The 22551-nt window shown below is 39.2% G+C and overlaps 1 protein-coding gene across 2 annotated transcripts in view; it reads left to right on the forward strand.

The window, feature by feature from the left end:
• Positions 1-22551, forward strand: part of XRCC5 (X-ray repair cross complementing 5) — a 96558-nt gene that overhangs the window by 46057 nt on the left and 27950 nt on the right. For both annotated transcript variants that reach the window (XM_054548689.1, NM_001132890.2), the window contains 2 exon segments: positions 4832-4925; positions 6741-6810. In XM_054548689.1, the coding sequence (XP_054404664.1) occupies positions 4832-4925; positions 6741-6810 (164 nt within the window).

The following is a 22551-nucleotide window of genomic DNA, read 5'->3' on the forward strand; positions in this document are numbered from 1 at the left end:
AAATGAACTTATTAATAAAAACCATTTATCATTTCACAACACATCAATAACCAAGTAGAAAATAAAAAAATATATAAAAGCCTGGGCAACATAGTGAGACCTCATCTCTACAAAAAAATACAAAAATTAGCTAGGCATGATGGCACACACCTGTAGTCCCAGCTACTCTGGAGGCTGAGGCAGGAGGATCATTTGAGCCCAGGGTTCAAGGCGGCAGTGAGCCATTATTACACCTGTGAATACCCACTGCACTCCAGCTTGAGCAACATAGTGAGACTCCCATCTCAAAAAAAAAAAAAAAAAAAAAGAAGCTGCTGGCAGGGGGAATGTAAACTGTTACAGTAGGACATTAGAAGCAACCAATGAACTCGTCACTAGGGGAAAATGGTCTGTAAACATGGTAGATCCATACCATGGATTATGCCACAAGTAACAGCCACATGGACAGATCTCTAAGGTCACCACTGAAGGAAAATTGAGAAAAAGAATGAGATCTATAATAGCCTATATCATCTTGTACTTAAAAAGCACATATATAAAGCAGTACTGTGTAACTTAATAAAAATATATACACATCTAAGATGTATCTGATATATCGGTGGGTACAAGAGGGTAAGTGAGGTGCAGAGAGAGTGGGAAAATAACTGCGAAGGGGAAAGGTACTAAAATACAATGAGAAGGGCCTTGCACAGCCCATGTTTGATAATGTGCTAAGAAGTCATTAGAAATTTTGAATGACTGAATTCCCTATACCTGAGGTCCCCCTTTAAAAAGCTCACCCTTCTTATAGATGAAGAAGTGAAGACACTAAGTTACAATAATATAAATTAAGCTACCAATGACAAAGTGCTCAGTCAACCTTCTGCCTTGTGTTGATAACACTAACCTGCCCTAGTTATATCTAAAGAAAAATATACTTTCATACAGATTTCACAGCTTCTCAACATCCATATAGCTGGAAAGATAAGAACATTTGTATATCCTTCCATGTGAGTCCTTGTGATTCATTGAGGCCATAGGTTAAGTTTCCTTTCAGTTATTCCAAGGAGAATCAGCATGACCAAGCAGAGCAGGTTCCAAAGGCAGGAAGCAGAAGCAATATGATGCTGTGGAGGTACCTTTCTGAAACAGTCTCTTCTGCTGTTGTGGGGTCTTCGGGCAACCCTTCAATTTAAGTGCTTGGCAACAAGTCTGCTGAGATAGGCTGACCTTGTAGCTTTTGTAGTCTCTCTCGTACAGCACTGGTCAGATCTACATAAGCCTCATCGATGCTGACGCATTCAGTCACAGCAAAACAAGACTTCCTCCATCACTTCAACACTGGCTTCCTGGTACTCGATGAGGTTAGCTTTCCCATGGTACTCACGAACTTGTGCCAGTAGAAGACCTGGACTTAACTTCTTTGCATCATCTGCCTACACATAGTGACCCCAAATGCACGAGCTTCCTAACTCACTGCAATTATTCTGCCACCCTTCCATGATTTGTACTGTACAGCTGCACAAGATTTATTCCTCAAATGAGGATTTTGCCACTGCTCCATTTGAACAAAAAAACAGTCTATGTCCATGAGAGTAACCACACAATCCTGTCCAGTAGCCATTTTTCAAGGTAACAGACACCTGGCCAGACTGCCAGCAGTGGGTGCCACAAATGCTGGGCTCGGTGCCCACTGGAAGGAAAATGGAAGAAGGGCTTTTGAATATCTTTTTGCCTTCCTGGGGAGAGTTTTGAGAGATCTATTCCCTGTGATGACAGAGGAACAGAGAAGGGGTCGTGAAAGATCCTGCCCAGGTGACCGTCCCCACAGTTCAACAGGGATCAGCCAAGAGCAGTGTGCCCAGCAACAAAGCCACCAGACTGAGGACAGACAGCACGCGCGCTGCCTAGAGAAAACCATTTTCTTTCCTCACGTTTTTTAATGCTCCTAATTAATGTATTTTCTAGCTCCATCTCTCACTACTTCCCAGCTTGCACCTTATGCTTTAGCCCAATACAGCTGTTTTCTTTTTTTTTTTTTTTTTTGAGACGGAGTGTCCCTCTGTCACCCAGGCTGGAGTGCAGTGGCGCGATCTTGGCTCACCGCAAGCTCTGCCTCCCGAGTTCACGCCATTCTCCTGCCTCAGCCTCCCGAGTGGCTGGGACCACAGGCGCCCGCCACCATGCCCAGCTAATTTTTTGTACTTTTAGTATAAAAAATCTCTACTAAGAGACGGGGTTTCACTGTGTTAGCCAGGATGATCTCGATCTCCTGACCTCGTGATCCGCCTGCCTCAGCCTCCCAAGTGCTGGGATTACAGGCATGAGCCACCGTGCCCGGCCAATACAACTATTTTCTATCATCTGAAAGAGATAGGCTGCCTATCACAGTATTTTGTTAATTGTCTATATGTATACTTAAATTTTTATTTGGCTGAAGGTGTTGATGGTATATTAATTTTTGTATATTGAGAGTTTAGAGTCTAGCTTAGTGGCTGATATATAGTACATATTCAGTAAATATTAGGCTAAATAAGTGAATTGCAAAATTCATACATGTTTGTGTAAGAAATGAGAAAGAACAAATTACCCATGGTCTCATCATCCAAATGCGGCAACTGCTAACATTTATATGTCTACTGTGATCTTGTGTGTATAAATTTCTACTTTCTAGAGCTTAGCACCTTCATAGATAATTTAGGGAAGAGAGTCACTACCCTTTCCCACTTCACATAGAGATTATGAATTTAGTATATGCAAAATTCCTAATAATACTGTTAAATGATTTGGCCTGGAGAATATTAACCATACTAAGTTTTACTATGTTCTGCGTATGACTAGGGCTACTTTTACTTGCTTGGTACGGGAAAATTGTGTATATGTCTGTTTACCCTTCTTTTCCCTAGAACCTCATTTTGGAGGGTTGAAGAAATTCTTCATGTGATTCAACTTCATATTCCCCCATAACTTAGCTTTTTACATGTACTCCTTCTTAATACTACTATATAAGCTAATCTGTATTTGTGGAAGAGAATAGTTGATATACTGATGGTAGTTTTCATCATAGTGCTTTCCTAAGGAGCAGACTGAAGCTCAGAGAGGTTTGTAGCTTACTTGACTCTAAACTCTAGATAGATAAAAATTAGTACATAGTGAATGCCATCAAGAAGGTGTAAGATTCCAGGGCTAGTCAGTGGCAAAATTGAGACTAGAATCCAGGTCTTTTGACTCCAACTCTTCAGTAGTTTAATGTTGTTGGCTTGTCTCTTGGGAAGAACTGGCAAAGGTTAATTGAAATGACTGGCTCTGACCTTTTTTTAAAAACAGACTCAATTTCTAATACAATTTCATTCTACCTTGGATTTCTGCTTTTTTTCTTCCATTTTTCCACGAAGGCTTTGTGTTTATTTTTTATTCTGTTTGCAAGAAAAGGGTTCTGGGTGACTTATCCCTTGTAATGTTTCCTGGTTCCCACCCTTCTGTCTTCTACTTCGCTCGTCTACTTCTCAAAGGGAAAGCGTTTAGTGGTGAATGGGAAAGATGCCAAATAGTGAAAATTTTAATTCATGGATGTATGGCTGTCATGATTACTTTAGTTGTTTCACCTACCTCTAAGAGGAAGTTCATTATTGAAATTGAGGAAGCCCATGTATGTTTTATTTTCTCTTTGCTTCATTTTATTTTTAAAACTTCATTTTCAAGCCTCATTGTCTGAAGGTTGAGGCTTTGTGCAAAAAAACAACACATTTAGAAATACTAGTCTTGAAAATTGCTGAGAAATTTTAACTGTTCTCATAATAAAATAAGTAAATGAAATAATGCATATGATAATTAGCTTAATTTAGCTATTTCACAATAAATGCATATTTTAAAATATTTTGTACATGATAATATATACAATTTTTATTTGTTAAAATAAATGAATTTTTAAAATTTCTAGATCTTGGTTACTAATTTCTCTTATCATTTAGCCATTTCTGATGGCTGCTTTTGCCCTAGATTGCCTTTCTCTCTGGGAGAAAAAAATCTTCATTTCTTTATGTTCAGCAGCTTAAGGGAGATTACAGGCAGAGTCTTTGGATTTGATTTTCTTCTCTTTTACAATTAACTTGACCTCCTCTTGACTTTAAGACAGCCTGTTAAAGCCAGCATGTTGCTTGAGGCAAGATGTTTGATATACTTTTCCTTAGCACACAGATGCTACTGGACTGTTAGCATGTTGCACAAAACAGAATTAGGTTTATAAAAGAACAAATTAAAAAGTTTTTGGGGAAGTGTTTTTTTTTATAGTTTATGACTTCTTTAAGAGGGAAAGCTCTTGCATAGTTAATTAAGGGTTGTCTAGTAAGTTTTGACGGTTGTAAACAAGCTTATAAAGCTCTAACATACATAATGGAGAAAATGGGTTGTTAGACACACTGTGTACATGGAAAGCTAATAGCTGTCAATTCTGAGACAGGAACTAGAAAATAATATCTGAAGAGTAAATGGATTTGTTACTTAAATGTTAAATTTCCATTATCTGTGCTTACAGTTTCATCTTTTCCAAGGACCTTATGATGTGATTGATTGCTTAATTCTGATTCTCATACTGCTGTGAAACAAAGCCAGGGCTGCCTCAAGTTAGGCCCTTAGGAGCCCGGTGGCTGGGAAAGGGAGGCAGCTTGTTTGTAGAAGGACTACATGTAGCTATTGTTTTTCTTTTCTTCTTCTTCATTTTTCTTTTTCTTTTCTTCGTCTTCTTTCTTTTTTTTTTTTTTTTTTTGGTGCTTGGAAAATAAGTTTCACAATAGCAATCTGGTTTTGTATTGTTTGTTCTGTTTTAAGAGAAATTTTTTTTTTTCTTTTCTAGCCATGAAGATGGACCTACCGCTAAAAAATTAAAGACTGAGCAAGGGGGAGCCCACTTCAGCGTCTCCAGTCTGGCTGAAGGCAGTGTCACCTCTGTAAGCTAAGCTTTTCAAGTGTGCTTCCCCCTTTGCAGGAAGGTTGGGGCTTGAGGGAGAGTGCATCAATTTTTGTTAGTCCGTTCTTATCACTTTCAAGTAAGATCACGATCACTTTCTCTGGTCCTTGCTCTATAGAAGCCATAAAGACCCATTCCATACTTCTTTAAGTAATTATTATCATGAATTGCCTGCAGAATTATCTATATGACATAAGGTATATAGAGCTCTATATAGAACGTGGAACATATCAGTGTTGAGATTTTGCTGTTGGCATTATTTTGCAGCTTTTCAACTAGTCAAAATGATAGGATAAGTGGGGGTTAGTGATACGAGCCTTAATCTTCAAGTACATGCAATTTAAGTTAGTATAACTTTCCTGTTTTCTAACATGCAAGTTTAGAACAGGATTCACAAATTTAGGATTTCCCCAAGAAAGTATCCTTTGATACATGAGATTTTTATTGAATGAGAAATTTTTTGGAACTTGAAAATACTACCTTATTTTATTTATTTATTTATTTATTTTTATATCTTGGTCAGCCAGGAGGAAGAATATTTTATTTAATTTTAGAGATAGGTTGTCACTGTCACCCAAGCTGGAGTACAGTAGTGTGATTTTAGCTCACTGCAGCCTTGAAATCCTGGGCTCAAGTGGTCCTCCTGCCTCAGCCTCCTGTGTAGCTAGGACTAAGGGCACATGCCAGCACACCCGGCTATTTTTCATAGAGGTGGGGGTCTCAGTATGTTACTCCTGGGCTCAAGCAGTCCTCCCGCTTCAGCCTACCGAAGCGCTGGGATTATAGTCATGAGTCACTGCACCCAGCCAAATAGTGCCTTCTTCTAAGCAGCATTAGTGTGAATCAACAGATCTTAAAAATTGGCCGATAACTTTTTAACAAAATATACTAGGAAGGATAGTCAGGGAATAAAGGGCATGCCTTTATTCTCACCTCAAACAGAAACTCAGAAAAATTGAATGTGTGAAAAATGATTTAGATTTCATTTAGATGTTTTATATATAATAGTAAAGGAAAAAGTCATGATCTTGTTCTGAGAGCTTTTCTGCTTCCTATATCCAAGCAAACTGGAAGCTTTAGTATATTTTGGAACCCCATTGTTTTCTTTCTTATGAGCTGAGTGGTTCTTAGGCCCTGTGAGGGTTGGGGCCAGCAGATTAAAAACATAGGTATAATCAGAAAGTTCCATATAATATGGCAGAGTTTCGTCTTTCAAACATCCTCACCCAGCACTGCAGTACATCTTTGTACATAATCTGCTTTTACTTTCTGAGGACGTGTTCAACCTGGGTATACTTTGTATATTCTACCAAAACTTCAATGCCAAAGGGTCAGCAGCAGTCCCACTAATGGGCACTTCGGTGAATCAGGCATTAAGCTGTATTTCTCATGTTATCTTAGTGGGGCAAGTATATTTGAGACCGACCCCACACTGCAGAATCCTCCGCTTTCTAATTGCTTGGGTGACAGGTTACACAGGCAGTCTGTGCTACACAAAGCCTTCCAGCTGGGCTGGCTGGTGGCTTGAGTTGTAATACTTTTCTGACCCCTCTGGAAAGAAATCAGCTTTCATAAAGCAAGGTGAGTGAAAGCACAGAGGGCAGCTCTTGGACCACTGAAATCTGCCAGCCTTTCACAGAGCCCTGGAAATGAAAATGAATAGAAAAGGCCTTGTCTTTGTCTTTGGTTTTATTTTATAAGAGCACACTTACTACATTAAACCATCTTGTATTGCCCGGGGTGCTGCTAAAAAGAGAAATAACCTGTAGGTTTATCATCTGTTGGTATATTCTAGGTTGGAAGTGTGAATCCTGCTGAAAACTTCCGTGTTCTAGTGAAACAGAAGAAGGCCAGCTTTGAGGAAGGTGAGTGGTTGACTTTGCATTTAAGAGAAGCTCTTTAGTTAAGCTAACTGATTTAGTCTAGATTAAGAACTGTAGCCTTTTGTTATAACACTTTAGCATTTTTCTTTACTGGCGGATCTTTGTGGTTGTCCCTTGTTAGGGAGCTCACTGAGGCAACATTATGAGCACATGAAAGTGAACTCAGCACAGATTTTCCCAAAAGGAACTAATTTGTAGGTCTCCCTACAGAAAAACTTTGGGCCAACACCTTGGCGCTTATAGCTCCACTTCATTGAAGTTTTTTAGGATTTTGTTGTGAGCTATAAATAAAACACTTTTATGTCACATCTTCCTATTTTATTTTCTTCCTTTTTTTTCTTTTTTTGAGATGGAGTTTCTCTTTTGTTGCCCAGGCTGGAGTGCAATGGCGTGATCTCGGCACACCGCAACCTCTGCCTCCCGAGTTCAAGCGATTCTCCTGCCTCAGCCTCCCGAGTAGCTGGGATTACGGGCGTGTGCCACCGTGCCCGGCTAATTTTGTTTAGACAGGGTTTCTCCATGTTGGTCAGGCTGGTCTTGAACTCCTGACCTCAGGTGATCTGCCAGCCTCAGCCTCCCAAAGTGCTGGGATAACAGGCGTGAGCCACCGTGCCCGGTCACATCTTCCTATTTTCAGAGACAAATAATTCTTGTTCCAGTCCTAAGAGTTTGTGGCCCATTTATAGTAGACCTAGAAAGACCTTGATGCTGCCCCTAAATTTAATCCTTCTCAAAATGGCTGCATGGTCACTTTTCCTTATCAGATAGTATCTAGAATCTCGTTTAGGCTGTGGCTAACATAAAAATAGCTTTCAGGAATGCACAGAGGGCCTGGGACTAACATTCATTCACTTGATTGCATTCAGGTTTCTGTTCATTTACACTTTAAATGGTGGCAACTGGCAGTTGTTAATCCTGCAGGTTTATATATAAACTATTATATTCATTATTGCTGGTCCAAGTCTGGCCTGTCTGCGAGCTGACTTCTACGTATGTGAGTGTTTATGTTTGTTCATGTGTGTATAGAACTTTCTCTTCCAACATCCTGCCGGGGGCAGGGGAATGACCTTTTTTTTTTAGTGACAGGGTCTCGCTCTGTCGCCCAGGCTGGAGTGCAGTGGCAGGACCGTAGCTCACTATAACGTTGGACCTCTGGGCTCAAGTGATCCTCCCACTTCGGCCTCCCAAAGCTCTGAGATTACATGTGTAAGTCACCATGCCTGGCCAAAAATTACTTTTTTTCTTTTTCTTTCTTTTGGGGGCACAGAGTCTTGCTCTGTTGCCCAGGCTGGAGTGCAGTGGTGAGATCTCGGCTTACTGCAGCCTTCACCCTGGGTTCAAGTAATTCTCATGCCTCAGCCTCCTGAGTAGCTGGAACTACAGGTGCATACCCCCACGCCCGGCTAATTTTTTGTATTTTTAGCAGAGACGGGGTTTCGTTATGTTGGCCAGGCTGGTCTCGAACTCTTGACCTCAAGTGATCTGCCCACCTTGGTCTCCCAAAGTGCTGCGTTTACCGTGAGCCACGGTGGCTGCCTGGCCCAAAAATGAAAGTTAAATGCCTAGAAGCACTACTGCCTGCAGTAGGTCTAATGCACTTTACTACGTAGAGTCTAGGAATCCTGGCAAGATCCCCAGATCTACTGTGCTGTTGTCCAGAGGCAAGCATGAGCAGCTGAGCCTCAGAGCTTACAGTCTACCAGGCTAAATCCTGTCAGCAGCAATGCCAAAGGCCAAACCCATGAGAATCTCCAGAGGAAGAACAGCTTCGTTATCATAGTAATCTGCAGTCTCTTAAATGGGGTGTACATGTTTTTGGTTTTGAGATGGAAGAAGAGCTTTTTGTCCTGCTAAAAGTTGCCATATAGGAGAAAAACTTTGAGTTTTAACACAAAACAAAACCTCATGTAAATGGAAGGAGATCTGAAGTTCTAAGTGACAGTTTTCTAGGATTGGTGAAAACAGTACTTCAGAATTTCTCTCTTTAATGTATTGGAGTGATCAAGACACTTTCACAGTATTATACCTGTTGTCTGTTCAGCTGTATATTGTTACAGGGTGTTTGGAAAGTGGCGGAGATGCTACTGTGACAAGTCAATGAACTCTTGTCTATCAAGACTATTGTGTTTTTGAAGGAAAATTGCTTTCAGTTGTATGTTGTCAATTATCTCAGCCAGTCAAAGTCCAAGGTCCCCCGTTTGGAAGTGATTGGACTCTGTGGTTGGTGTAGGCATGGTCTTTTCAGGGACTGAATCTGGCTGTCATCACCATTATATGGTAGCCACTAGCGGTTTCATATTTATTATGTTCAAGGCATTGTGCTAGCACTTTTATGTTAATTACCCTGCATTAGCAGTTCTGCAAAATCTTGTGAAGAAATGAAGAAAATGTTAGAGCTTTAACAGCTTTTGCCAGAATTTTCTGAGAGGATTGCTTTACTTGGGAAAATAACTTTGATAAGTGCTTAGGGTAGAGAATGAGTCTCCATCCCCAGACTTGGTTGGCTAGTCCAGAGGCTTCGGAGGAAAGGAAGCTCCTCAGCATCATAGAAGTAGAAAAACTGGAGCTAGTTTAGGAGAGGAGGGGCTTAGAAGAAGAGGGAAGAGGCAGGGAGACAAAGTGGGTGAATTTACTCACAGTCACGGCCTTCTACTATACGTTTCAAACTCATGACCACAAATTACTCAGTGTCAGTAAAACCCTGGAAATGCCAGGTTTAAGTGCTGTATTTGGGGAAACTGGCAGTTTGGTGTCTGGCATTATTTCATGCAGAGCAGAGAAAGCACCTGAGCACACAGGAGGCCAGAGTCTGAAAAGACCAGGAGAGAGTCAGTTCCTGAGAACCTACTCACATCTTAGGAAAATATGTCTTACCCCTGGCCATGGGATTGGGGATTCAGAGCAGTCTTGTGAAAATAGCAAGGGCAAGTGGACTTTAGATAGCATGTAAGTTACAATTAGTATTATTATCTCCATTTTACTGATGGATAAACTGTAAAATTGGAGGAGATGCATTTTCCCAAAGATCACACAGGAATTCAAACACATGTCTCTTTCAAATACTGGATTTTTTACTTAGCCGTATTGTTTCTTTTGATTCCTAATGACTCCCTTTCCTACGCTTTTTAAAACAACATTTTAAGGTCATGTATCTGAAACCTTGTACCTACTGATAGGACTTTTGATGAATGGATTGTCCTTTTATATTGAATTTGACTTTGAGACCCAGCATGTTGCTAGTATTTCGACAAAAGATGTCCCTCTGACCTCCGTCTAAGACTTGGTAAATCAGAGCCCTCTAGTGATGTCACAAAACCAGACTCTCCACAGAGCTGTCGGAAAATGGATTGCTTATTAGCAACTAGTTCTCGTGGTTTTAACTTGGCTTCCCTTTTATCCCTTCTGCCGTTCTTGGTGCCAGCTCCAGAACTGATGTCCTGTTTGTTTTGGGCGTCTTGTTTGTTTTTCCGCTGGGGCATCTTTTTACTAACGCCCTTTATAAGCCAAGACTCACTTCTCTTGCAGGCCCAAAGAGTTCTCCCTCCATAGTAGTGGTCTTCTTTTAGAGAGATTTGTCCAGAGTGGGGAGACAGGAATCCCTTCCCCTTTTCTCCAGTAAATTTATTTTTTAAAATTCAGTTGTCAAAAGGGCGATCAGCGATAGATAGTTGGTAAGATTGTTTGACCCTTAGGTAGAACTTGGCTGTTTTACCTATCATTATAAATTAAAATATGGGCATAGTTACTTTTTCTCAGGCCTAATAGTAGCATAATCAAACTGAGAGTCTTGTGATTCTGTCCCTGACATCAGCAGTCTATATATAGTAGGCAGCTACACATTTTCTTAACTTCTGGTTTTCAGTGTGAGGGATGTATCTTGTTCTAAGCTTACTGGCAGAGAGGAGATAACCAATGCCCTGAACCCCAGGAAGCATGTTCTTTCTGGCTGCCCTTTTCCCAGTCCCTTTCCTCCATTCTCCCTACCCATCAGCATTCTATCACCACAGAGTTAGACTAGGAAACAATTTTTTTTCTCTTTTCCTTTTTTGTGAAAGGGTCTCACTCTGTCACCCAGACTGGAGTGCAGTAGCATGATCACAGCTCACTGCAGCCTCTACCTCCTGGGCTCAAGTGATTCTACCACCTCCGTCCCCCACAAGTACCTGGAGCTACAGGCACACGCTACCACACCAGGCTAATTTTTGTAGTTTTTGTAGAGATGAGGTTTCGCCGTGTTACCCAGGCTGGTTCTGAACTCCTGAGCTCAAGCGATCTGCCTGCCTTGGCCTCCCAAAGTGCTGGGATTACAGGTGTGAGCCACCAAGCCCAGCTCAGAAAAAATTTTGACCACAGCTGTATATATAATGATCATCTATCAGTTGTGAAAGTAGGGTTGTTTCCCTACATACACTATTCATAAGCACATCACTGCCATCATCTGGGATTTGTTATCTGTCGTCGTGGGTTTCAGAGAGTCTCCGGAGGCTCTTTACATTGAGTTTATCCACTTGTTTGGACATCTTCCACCCAGCTAATCAACAGAGTTGCTAAGGAGGAATGCCATGATTTTCAGCTCCTTGCTCTTTCCCAACTTAGGAAGAATGCTAAAATAAAATAAAATAAAATAATAAAATGTCAAAAGATAGACAGCAGGTTCAAGAAGGAAAAGCCACATTACTTCTTTCCTCCGGACAATTCCTGTGCAATTATGTCTGAATTTATAAATTTCCACTGAGTATGGGAGATAATGTAAAATAGCTTGAATGTTCTTGGTGTGTCAAAAACAGGTTTTGTGAGGATCTTAAGAGCCAGAAAGGATGGATATATGGGGACAGATAAAAGGATGGAATGTAACTTAACTTTATAATGAGATGATTCTCTTTCAGGGACCTTGTTTTTGCCACTGAGATTGTAGTTTCTGTATTAGGCTTGTGTGTAGTGACAGGGTGGCAGAGCTCCATGTTACCAAATTGAATTCACTTGAGCCTGACTGGTTTAAAAAAAGTCAAGAGAAGACCTAAGTAGAAATAATACAGACCCCAAACAGCCTTAACATTTGACTCACGTACAAGAGAGCAGTAATATGTACTTGTCCATTTGATTAGAAGGTGATCACTTCATTTTTTTTTTCCTTTTCACTTTGTTTGGATTACGTCTCATCCTAGAGTCTTTTTGCCTTTGCTCTTCAACCTTCTTTAATCTCACCAGAAACATCCTTTCATTTTTAAAAGATATTTCCTAAAATTCACTTTTTCCAAGCAATTTCAGCACTAGATAGAATATGGTACAATTAGTAATAATATGATATTCATCAAAGCCAAATAGTTTTCAGTGTTGTTTTTGTATGGTATAGCACTATCCCATTTGCATAGCTGTTTACTTACATACATTATGTGATTTTCTGCCAGGAGTCAAGCCCTTAACAGTGAACCTTCGAGAATTGTGATCTAGCAGAAATCTCTCTCGTGTGTGTGTGTGTGTGGGTTTGTGGGTGTGTGTGTGCGATTTTTTTAAATTGATCCTGATTTATGTAATCTTGGGTATGAATTATATAATCAATTATACTCTGCTCAGATAGATAAGAAGATAAAAATGTGGCGTTTTTCTACACAGCACTGGTAAATTTAAGAAAAATAAGCTCTTTCAAATACCTTGAGCATCTTAAAGGAAAGATGCTAAATACAGTCACTAAAATTTTAAACATCTTTAGCCCTATAAAGGTTTTTTTCTTAAAGAATTTGACATACTTTTTTAGTCCCTTCTCCAAATAGCATTGATACATCTAATCACAAGAAAATTCATGATTAAGGATTCCAGAGGTTTAGTCTGTACTTTGTATTTTTATTAAATATCTCACTTGTTTTTCACTGGTTTTCTTTTTGACTCATTTTAAATTATTAAACCTCAGAACTTGACGATCCAGGCTTAGTTTTTGCCTCATTTATCAGGACAAGTGGTCTCATTGTAACACAAAAATCAGTCTGTTTGGACTTGTAGAGAATACTTGCCGAAAGGGTGTGTTATCTGACATGGTAATTATGCACCATTGGCCTTTAAGGTGTTGTTCATCTTTCATGTGGGCGGACTGAGGCCCAGAGTAGTTAGGATGACTTTTCACAGATAATTGCAAATATGTGAAAGACTCTGGATCAAATTCCAGAGAGCCAATTCTTGGCCTCTGTGGCTTAAACCTTTTTACTGGTTGTGTATATTTCATTGGATGGCACAGCACCACCCTGAAGTTTACATCTTAATATAATGAAACTCAGCAGCCAAATAATTTAGATGAAATCATTGAAATAAAGATGAAAAGAAAAAATAAAAAACACATGACATAGAAACTAAAGACCATTATTCACGCATAATCATTTTAAGTATTTTCATTTTTCAGCAACTCTTCCTAAAAGGCTTTCATCTATTCTTACCCAGCGTTTAAAATCCTTTTAAGTTCCTGTCAATCTGTATCAGAATATCCCTAATTACAGGATATAGCTCTTGTAAAATGTAGCCTGGCTATCCATTAAGAAAGAGAAATATCTGGTAGCATAAAAATGAAAGCATGTTTGCTGTAGTTACGTTCTGTTAACTGAAAAAAATCACAAGATCTATAAATTTAGAAAAAGAGAGCTTTATTTCTTATAAAGGGTTACAGCTTGCAAGGTGGAAATAGCAAGGCCAAGTGGACGCTAGATCGCATATAAGTTACAGTAAGTATTATTATCCCCATCTTACTGATAGATAAACTAAAATTGGAGGAGACACATTTTCCCCAAAGATCACATAGGAATTCAAACACATGTCTCTTTCAAATACTGGATTTTTTACTTAGCCATACTGTCTCTTTTGATTCCTAATGCCTTCTTTTCCTACACTTTTTAAAACAACATTATAGGGTCGTGTATCTGAAACCTTGTGCCTGTTGATAGGACTTTTGATGAAAGCCTGGGAAAGACTATTCCTAGTCTATTCAAAGGCTGGGAAACATGGCCTCCAGCCAAAGCCCAGAGACAGGCACTATGAAGTAGGATTTGGGGTAAGAGCATTATTGCTGACCTGATTGACTAAACATACATATTCAACAGGTTACAGGAGGAGCTATGAATATTCATGAAGGTGGTCCTGATGCATGAGTATTAAACATACATGTTATGTAATACCCATTGCATACATGTTATGCAATACCTTGCAGGGAAGACTTGACATTTAAATATTAGTTAGACCCTGTACATCAAAAGGTCTTTTCAGGACACACCACGCAAATGTGCCATCTTTGTAAAACCCACTAGAACCAGTCCATGGTTGGTGGTCTTCTTATCAGGAGAAAGTTATCCAAATCACTCTCTTGTCCAGTCAAAGCTGTAGTTATGGCTGGTGGAACCAGAGTTCAGTAAGTCAGCATCTGGTAGAGCTGCAAGTTGTTTGAAAAACAATATTGCTTATCCCAAGGCCAGTGCCTTTTTAGCTGCTAAAGAGAAAGAAAAACCTTTTGGCAGTTAGAACATAGTTTATTCTTTAAGTTTAGGGGGCGTGACTTAACCCTTGCCTGGCATGGCCTTAGGTCCTGTTTACTACAGAGTTTGTTCTCTCAGTCTTATGATACCTATTTTAACATTAATGCTGGAAGGTTGTGTCTAAACTGCAAAAAGGAGGGGTATAATGAAATGCACCTGGCCGGGCGCAGTGGCTCATGGCTGTAATCCCAGCACTTTGGGAGGCTGAGGTGGGCGGATCAGGAGGTCAAGAGATTGAGACCATCCTGGCCAACATGGTGAAACTAAAAAAAAAAAAAATACAAAAATTAGCTGGGCATGGTGGCGTGCACCTGTAGTCTCAGCTACTTGGGAGGCTGAGGCAGGAAAATTGCTTGAACCCGGGAGGTGGAGGTTGCAGTGAGCTGAGATCGTGCCACTGCACTCCAGCCTGGCGACAGAGCAAGACTGTGTCTCCAAAAAAAAAAAAAAAAGATGCACTTGACCCCTTGTCATGTCATGACCAAAAACTCAGTTAAGGTTTTCTGGGGTCCCCTTTGTCAAGAGGGGGTCCATTTCGTCAGTGGGGAGCTTAGGATTTTTAGTTTACATTTCTCAGTGAGCACCTGAATTTCTTCCTGAGAGCTTTTAAAAAAGTCTTTATGAAATATATGACAGTGTTCCCGTTTTCTCCCAGTGTTTTGTTTTCTCATGCTACGTAGGAAAGTTGCTTCCCTTAAATGTGCTGAGTAATTTTTCTGTTTTTATATTACAAATGGAAAGAATAATTTCCCATCTGGCTGAAAATGGAATTCATGAAGGCTTTCTCAGCATCATAACTAGATGAGCCCAGAGTCCATTCAAGCCTTTACTTAATATACTAAATCACTCCTGATACCAATCTTTTATGAAGGAGAGAGAGAGAGAGAGACACTTTTAAACCATGAGATTTAAGAACTCACTGTCACAAGAACAGCAAAGGGGAAGTCCTCTGCCGTGATTCATTCACCTCTTACCAGGCTCCTCCTCTAATTTGATATGAGATTTGGGCGGTACACAAATCCAAACCATATCATTTCAGCTTGCATAAATGACTTGGGCCATCCGTGCAACAAGGCACGTGCTCACAATTGGTTCTGATCGAAACGCAGAACTCTTGGATGCTTAGGAGAAAGGGTCTGCAGCTTGCTGTTAGAATTCACCCTTGCAGTAAGTGCTAATGAGTATGATTTGTGAGGCAGAGAGCAGTTCAAGGATTTACTCATGGCAATTTGGTTCTTTCTTTCCACCACCCATAAATTCTGCAGTTCTTCCTTCCATGGTAGGTCATTGTCATGTCATGTAGGGTATTGTACTTGATTCTCCTTGAATTGGGCTGTCTTCAAGATTGCTTCTTAAGCCCAGCTGGTTGAAAAAGGAAACCGGTTTCAGATTGTGCTGATGTGCAAACTGCTTTAATCAATGACTTAAAGTGACTGCTGGTGGCAAACAACAGACGCTCTTAACCAATTAAGATATTTAGGAAAGGATGTTAGGCTTTTGTTAAAATAGTCACTAATCAACTGAAATGTGTTAAGAGGAGCCAAGAAACAGCTAGGAGTTCCACTTAAATATAATAAAAGTGTTTGGGTCCTCCCCTTTCAAATTGCATGCCCAAGGCAAAAAATATGCTGACACAGAAAGAAGTGGCAAGTGTAATTTGGTACAGTTAGCCTGTCAGATCCATGCGTGTCTACATAAAACCTAGAAAAATGTCATGCTTCTTTGGCCAGAAAAGGGAAGGGAGTTTAATTCCTTTATAGAACAGTTTCAGCAGGGCTGGAGAATATTACCAGCTTAGATGTCTTTGGAAATGGGAGAAAATTTAACTTGTTTTTAGAGGTTCCTTATGGACAGTTGGAGAAAAATCTTCAGTTAATGGTTATAATTAAAGGCCCGTTTTCATTTTCCTCTGTCAGATTAAACTACTGAAATCTGTAGTTATCTGTTCATGTCTCTCAGTGGTAATAAGGCTCAGCCATAACACTCAGGATAATTACTGTATTTCATTGGTAGCCATTTGAAGTCAGGAGCCATTGCTCATATAAGAACTACTTTTTAACGATTCCCTTGCTCTTGGAATCCAATAGTGTTTTCTTGGGGCATTGAGAGTAAGATGCGCTGTCTAAGTTTTCATACTTATTCTGTGATAGAAACATCTAGTTTCTCTCTTCTGTCTGTGGTAAATCTCTACAAGTCTCTTAGATAAATTGCACTTATTAATTCTACTTTTTAAAATAGCTTTATTGAAGTAAAATCTTCTACTATAAAATATACTGGTAAGTATAATTTGATGATCTTTTGTAAATTATAGAGTTGTAAAATTATCACCACAGTTCAAAGAACATTTCTCTCACACCCAAAAATTCCTGGGACCTGTTCATAGTCAATTTGGTTCTGGAGTGCACACAGGTGGTGGGAGGTTGCAAGGTGATGCTGGCCTACATGACTTGTTCTGATAATCTTGAGTTATTGCCCCATCTGTTGAATGGGCTGGCGCCATCTTGGGCCTGACGAGTTGTAAATTAGCTGCAGCCTTCAAGTAATCACCCGGTGGTGGAACATTCTATAGATACCTGGATTGTCTCTGGAACTTCTAAGCAAACATAATCAGACAAGCTAGCAGTGCAATGGAGTGTCTGGTGGAAAGGAGGAGAGTAAAAGTTGTTATTTCATAACTAAAAAGTTAATACAAAGGGCCTCAGAAGGAAAAGTTTAAGAAAAAAAGACTAAAAAATAGAGTACTCGGATACACTCCAACTTTGTTCTTTTCTAAAAATGTTTTAACTATTCTATGTCATTTGCATTTCCATGGAAACTTTAGCATCAGCTTTTCTTTTCTTTTTCTTTTTTTTTTTTGAGGCAAAGTCTCACTCTGTCACCCAGGCTGGAGCGCAGTGGTGCACTCCTGGCTCACTGTAGCCTCCACCTCCCGGGTTCAAGTGATTCTCATGCCTCAGCCTCCTGAGTAGCTGGGATTACAGGCATGAGCCACTACGCCTGGCTAATTTTTGTATTTTTTTTTAGTAGAGAAAGGGTTTTGCCATGTTGACCAGGCTGATTGAGCTCCTGACCTGAGGTGATCCACCTGCCTTGGCCTCCAAGTTTTGGGATTACATGCGTGAGCTGCTGTGCCTGGCCCAGCTTTTCAATTTATATGAAAAAGCCCACTGGTATTTTGATAGGGATTTTTTTGAATCTATAGAAGAGTTAAGGGAAAATTGCCATTTTAATAATACTGAGTTATCCATGAACATGGAATACTCATTTATTTAGATCTTATTTTTTCTCCATAATGTTTTATAGTTTTTAGTGTACAAGCTATACAGCTCTTTTATTAAATTTATTGCCAAGTATTCTTTTTCATGATGTTGTGAATGGAATTGTTTTTTAATTTTATTTTTGGATTATTTGTTGCTGGTATGTAGAAATGAAATTATTTATTTATTTATTGATCTTATATCTTGCAACCTTGTTAAACTTATTAGTTGTGGTTTTTTAAATATGCTTCTTAGGATTCTCTACATACAGGATCATATTGTCTGCAAATAAAGAAAGCTTTACTTCTTCTTTTATAACTTGTAAGTTTTTCTTTCTTTTTTTTTAAATTATTGTACTGGCTGGAACTTCTGGCACGGTGTTGAATAGAAATAAGGGTGAACATCCTTGCCCTGTTCCTGATCTTAAGGAAAAACCTTTGTCTTTCACTATTAGTATGATGTTAGTTGTAAGTTTTACCCAGATTTCCTTTGTCAGCTTGAGAAAGTTTCCTTCTATTTCTAATTGGTTGAAAGTTTTTATTACGAATGGATGTTGAGTTTTGTTAGATGCATTTTCTGCCTCTATTGAGATGACTGATTTTTATTCTTGTGCTAATATATTAATTGACTTATAGTTGTTAAATCAACCTTGCATTCCAAGTATAAAATCCAATCATTCTATAAAATCCTTTTTATGTGTACTGAATTCATTTAGCTAATGCTACAGTTTGAATAATGTCGCCCAAAGTTTATGTGTTGGAAACTTAATCCCCATTCTCTTAACAGTGTTGAGAGGTGGGACCTTTAAGAAGTGATTAGGTCATGGAGGCATCATTCTCATGAAAGGATTCAGGCCATTATCACTAGAGTGGGTTAGTTATAAAAAGGATGAGTTCGGCCTGATTTCTTCTCTGTCTCTGGCTTGCTTCTGCCTTCTGATGTGGGGTGGCCTCCTCCAGCTGCCGGTGCCATGCTCTTAGACTTCCCAGCCTCCAGAACTGTGAGCTAAATAAGTATCTGTTCTTTATAAATTACCCAGTCTTGGGTATTCTGTTATAGCAGCACAAAATACACTAAGACAGCTAATATTTTGTTGGGAAATTGTTTGTAGTTTTCTTGTTTTGTGTGATGTCTTTGTCTGGTTTTGGTAACAGGAAAATACTGGGCTCATAGAATGAGTTAGGAAGTTTCCTTCTCTTCAAGATTTCTATTATTTATTCTTTACATATTTCATATAATTTACCAGTGAAGCCATCTGAGTTCTTTGTGGGAAGCTTTTGTTTTGTTTTGTTTTTTGAATTTTGAGATTGTTTCATTTGAAGGTCACCGTAATGCTCTTAAATTCACAAATATGCTAATTTAAATACCAAATCCTATTTATCTAAAACACACATTGCAAACATACAAATATCTCTCCTCTTCACATGTCAGTGCCCATTCATGTCATGGTTTGGAAATGGGGACAGTGGATTCCCCTTAAGCTGCAAGTCAGCATATGTTTCTTTATAGTTAACTTTAGCAAAATTTATACAAAATAGTAATTAACAATAATCTTCTTGTTAACTCAAAAGAAAATACCTTCAAAACTGCATTTTGTTTAAGTTTCTGTACTAAAATATAGAAAAACTACACAAATATTGAAAAGTTTAAAATTCTTTAATTTTTTTATTCCTGTTATCACTACCTCAATTTACAGGGCAATATACTTGATGTAATGAAAAAGAAATAGACAAAGCTACAACAGATAAAAGAGCTCAGGAATGTACATCTAATCGACACTATATTGCATTCATTAATAGCTGCACTTTTGCAAACTGTGGCTATGATAGTCCTGTACAAGAAGGGTTTTCTGTTTAAGCTGCAATAAGTTTTCTGACTACGGGTCACCATTCCTTCTGTGGCAGATTTTTACAGTTCCTCTAATGCATTTGGGATGACTATCTCAAATAACCTGCAACTTTTCTGACAACTTGTTCTTTCTCCTGCTAAGAATTGTAGCCGCTCTCTGCTGTTTTTAGAACTTTCTGCTACCATATCCATCATGTCTACCACCAGATCCGTAACCACCACCATAGGAACTCCCCGAGCTTCTTCCACCAAAACCGCACCCTTTAATGGGTTCATAATTTGATTGTTTTTGTCTACTAAAATTTCCAGAATCATTATAGTTCCCACCACCACCATAGTTACCACTGCCAAAATTTCCTCCTTCATTGTAACCATCATATCCTTCACCACTATCCCCATACCCGCCATCGTTGTTTTCATATCCTGGTCCACCGTCTTCATAGCCCCCACTACTGCGGTAGGCAGGCCCACCACCATTGTTGCCACCATCACCTCCACATCCATTATATCCACAATTACATCCTCCATAACCACCTCTGCTGCCACCACCTCTACTTCTACCACCAGAGCCTCCTCTTCCACCAAAGTTTCCACCACAGCCAAAATTACTTGCACCACTTCCAGAGTTTCCTCTACAACCCATAAAGTTGTCAGATCCACCTCCATCACCTCTGTGATCCCGCAGACTGCCTCTCTTGTTTAGAAAGGGCCTTTTTCACTTTACAGTTGTGCTTGTTGATAGTGTGGTGTTTCCAAACAACAGTTTTATCAATTGTATCATCATCAGAAGTTAAAAGTGCACATTCTCTCTTTTTCCACTCTGTCATCCATAACGTATGGTTTCAGTCTTGCTATAGTTTTCAGAGTAATTTCTCAAACTGTATCTACTTTAATACCACCAGCAAAAATTTTCTTCACTGTTAGATGGGCACCAGGCTTTACAAAATCCTCTCTAGAAACAACTGTCTTTGGTTCCACTCCACACCCATCAACCTTGTGTGGTCAAGCACACATTGCTGTGTCCACCTCTTCAACACAAGAGTAAGCCATAAAACCAAAGCCTCTGGAATGTTTGCTAGGGGTTCCCCCATTACCACACAATCTGTGAGTGTGCCCCCTTTCTCAAAATGTTCTCTTAACCCATCATCTGTAGTTTTAAAGCTCAGACCACCAGTAAACAATTTTCTCAACCGCGCTGGGTTCCTTTGGATCATGGCCTTCCTTCTCTTGGCAGCAGTGGCAGTGACAATGGCCGGAGTCAGCCTAGGGGCGACCGGGTAGTGGTTTTACCTCCATTTTAAGACTAGACTTGCCTCCTCCAACTCAAGTTCAACATGGAACTGTGAGGAAGAGGCTGTGGGAAGCTTTTTAATACTAATTCAATTTTTTTTCTTTTTTTTGGATACGGGGTCTCACTCTGTTGCCCAGGCTGGAATGTAGTGGCGTGATCTTGCCTCACTGCAACCTCTGTCTCCCGGGTTCAAGCCATTCTCCTGCCTCAGCCTCCCAAGCAGCTGGGATGACAGGCGCCTGCCACCACACTCGGCAAATTTTTGTATTTTTAGTGGAGACGGGATTCACCATATTGGCTAGGTTGGTCTCGAACTCCTGACCTCAAGTGATCCACCCACCTTGGCCTCCCAAAGTGCTGGGATTACAGGCGTGAGCCACTGCACCAGGCCCAATTTTTAAACTAATAAATCTGGTCAGTTTTAAAATTTCTTCTTGAATCAGTTTTAGTAATATGTCTTTATAAGAATTTGTTCCTTTCGTCTAATTTTTTAGTATAACATTGATTATTATTCCCTTATAATAATATTTTTGAGATCTGTTCTTTATTTCTGATTTGGGGATTTTGTATCTTCCCTTTTTCTTGGTCAGTCTAGGTAAAGGCTTATGGATTTTATCTTTTTAAGATGCCAGCTTTTAGTTAGTTTTATTGATTTTCTCCATTATTCTCATTGAATTAATTTCTGCTCTGATCTTTATTATTCCATTCCTTCTTCTTACTTTGGCTGTAATTCGCTTTTCTTTTTCTTGTTTCTTAAGGTGGAAGCTTAGATTATTGATTTGAAACCTCTTTTCTAATATAGGCATTTAAAGCTATACATTTCCTGCTAAGCTGTTTTTTAGCTTCACACCATAAATTGCGATGTGTTATGATTTTGTTTTCATTTAGTTCAAATATATTCTAATGTCTTTCATGATTGTTTCTTTGACTCTTGGGTTATTTAAATGTGTTCTTAAATTCCAAACATTGAAGATTTCCCAGTTTCTTCCTGTTGTTGTTTTTTAATTCTGTTGTGATTGGAGATCATACTTTGAGTGGCTTCAGTTCATCTGAATTTATTCAGACTTGTTCTTATGTGGTCTCACATATAGTCTGTTCTGACAGTTGTTCTCTGTGGCCTTAAAAAGTACGTGTATTCTCCTGTTACTAGGACAAGTGTGCTGGAAATGTCAGGGCAATTTGGTTGATAGTTTGTTCAAATCTGTCTTACCTGTATGATTTTTGTCTCACCTAGCTAAACCAGCTTGGGTCATGAGATCCTAGTGAATTTTTACAGGGTAACACTAAAGAAAACACTGTCAGTTCAGGTAATAGAGTATATTTTAAATAAAGGTCTTCAGGTATTGGCGTTTTAAGAAAAATGAACAGCTATGTGTGCTGCAAGATTGTGTGTGTTTCTGAATCCTCTATTTCAAGGGAAAAATTAATTTATATTAGTAGAGGATAAGTTTACTCAGTACTGGAAAAATTGTGTAGATTTTAGGAACTTGTTGGAGCAGAAAGGTGATTAGTTGTGAGAAATGAAAGTCAATTTTAGTGGCAACAGGTATAGCAAGTACATCAAGTCTTAGTTCAATGTTTATAGATTTTGAAAATTTATAGGTTCATTATTCCTTTCATTTGTTTCTTCTTTTGTCCCATTTTTGTCAAGCATGTATTTATTTTGTTTGACTCCTTTTTTGTCTCATGGACTGAGAAGAAAATATAACTAAGGTTGGATTATCCCACAATTTGCCCTGTGTCTAATTATTCTGAGCTGGATTGTAATGAAGCCAGCAAGACTTATACATTGGAATTTTAAATGTATGGGATTGTA

This window comes from Pongo abelii, chromosome 11 (assembly GCF_028885655.2).
Source record: "Pongo abelii isolate AG06213 chromosome 11, NHGRI_mPonAbe1-v2.0_pri, whole genome shotgun sequence".
NCBI classification, from domain to species: domain Eukaryota; kingdom Metazoa; phylum Chordata; class Mammalia; order Primates; family Hominidae; genus Pongo; species Pongo abelii.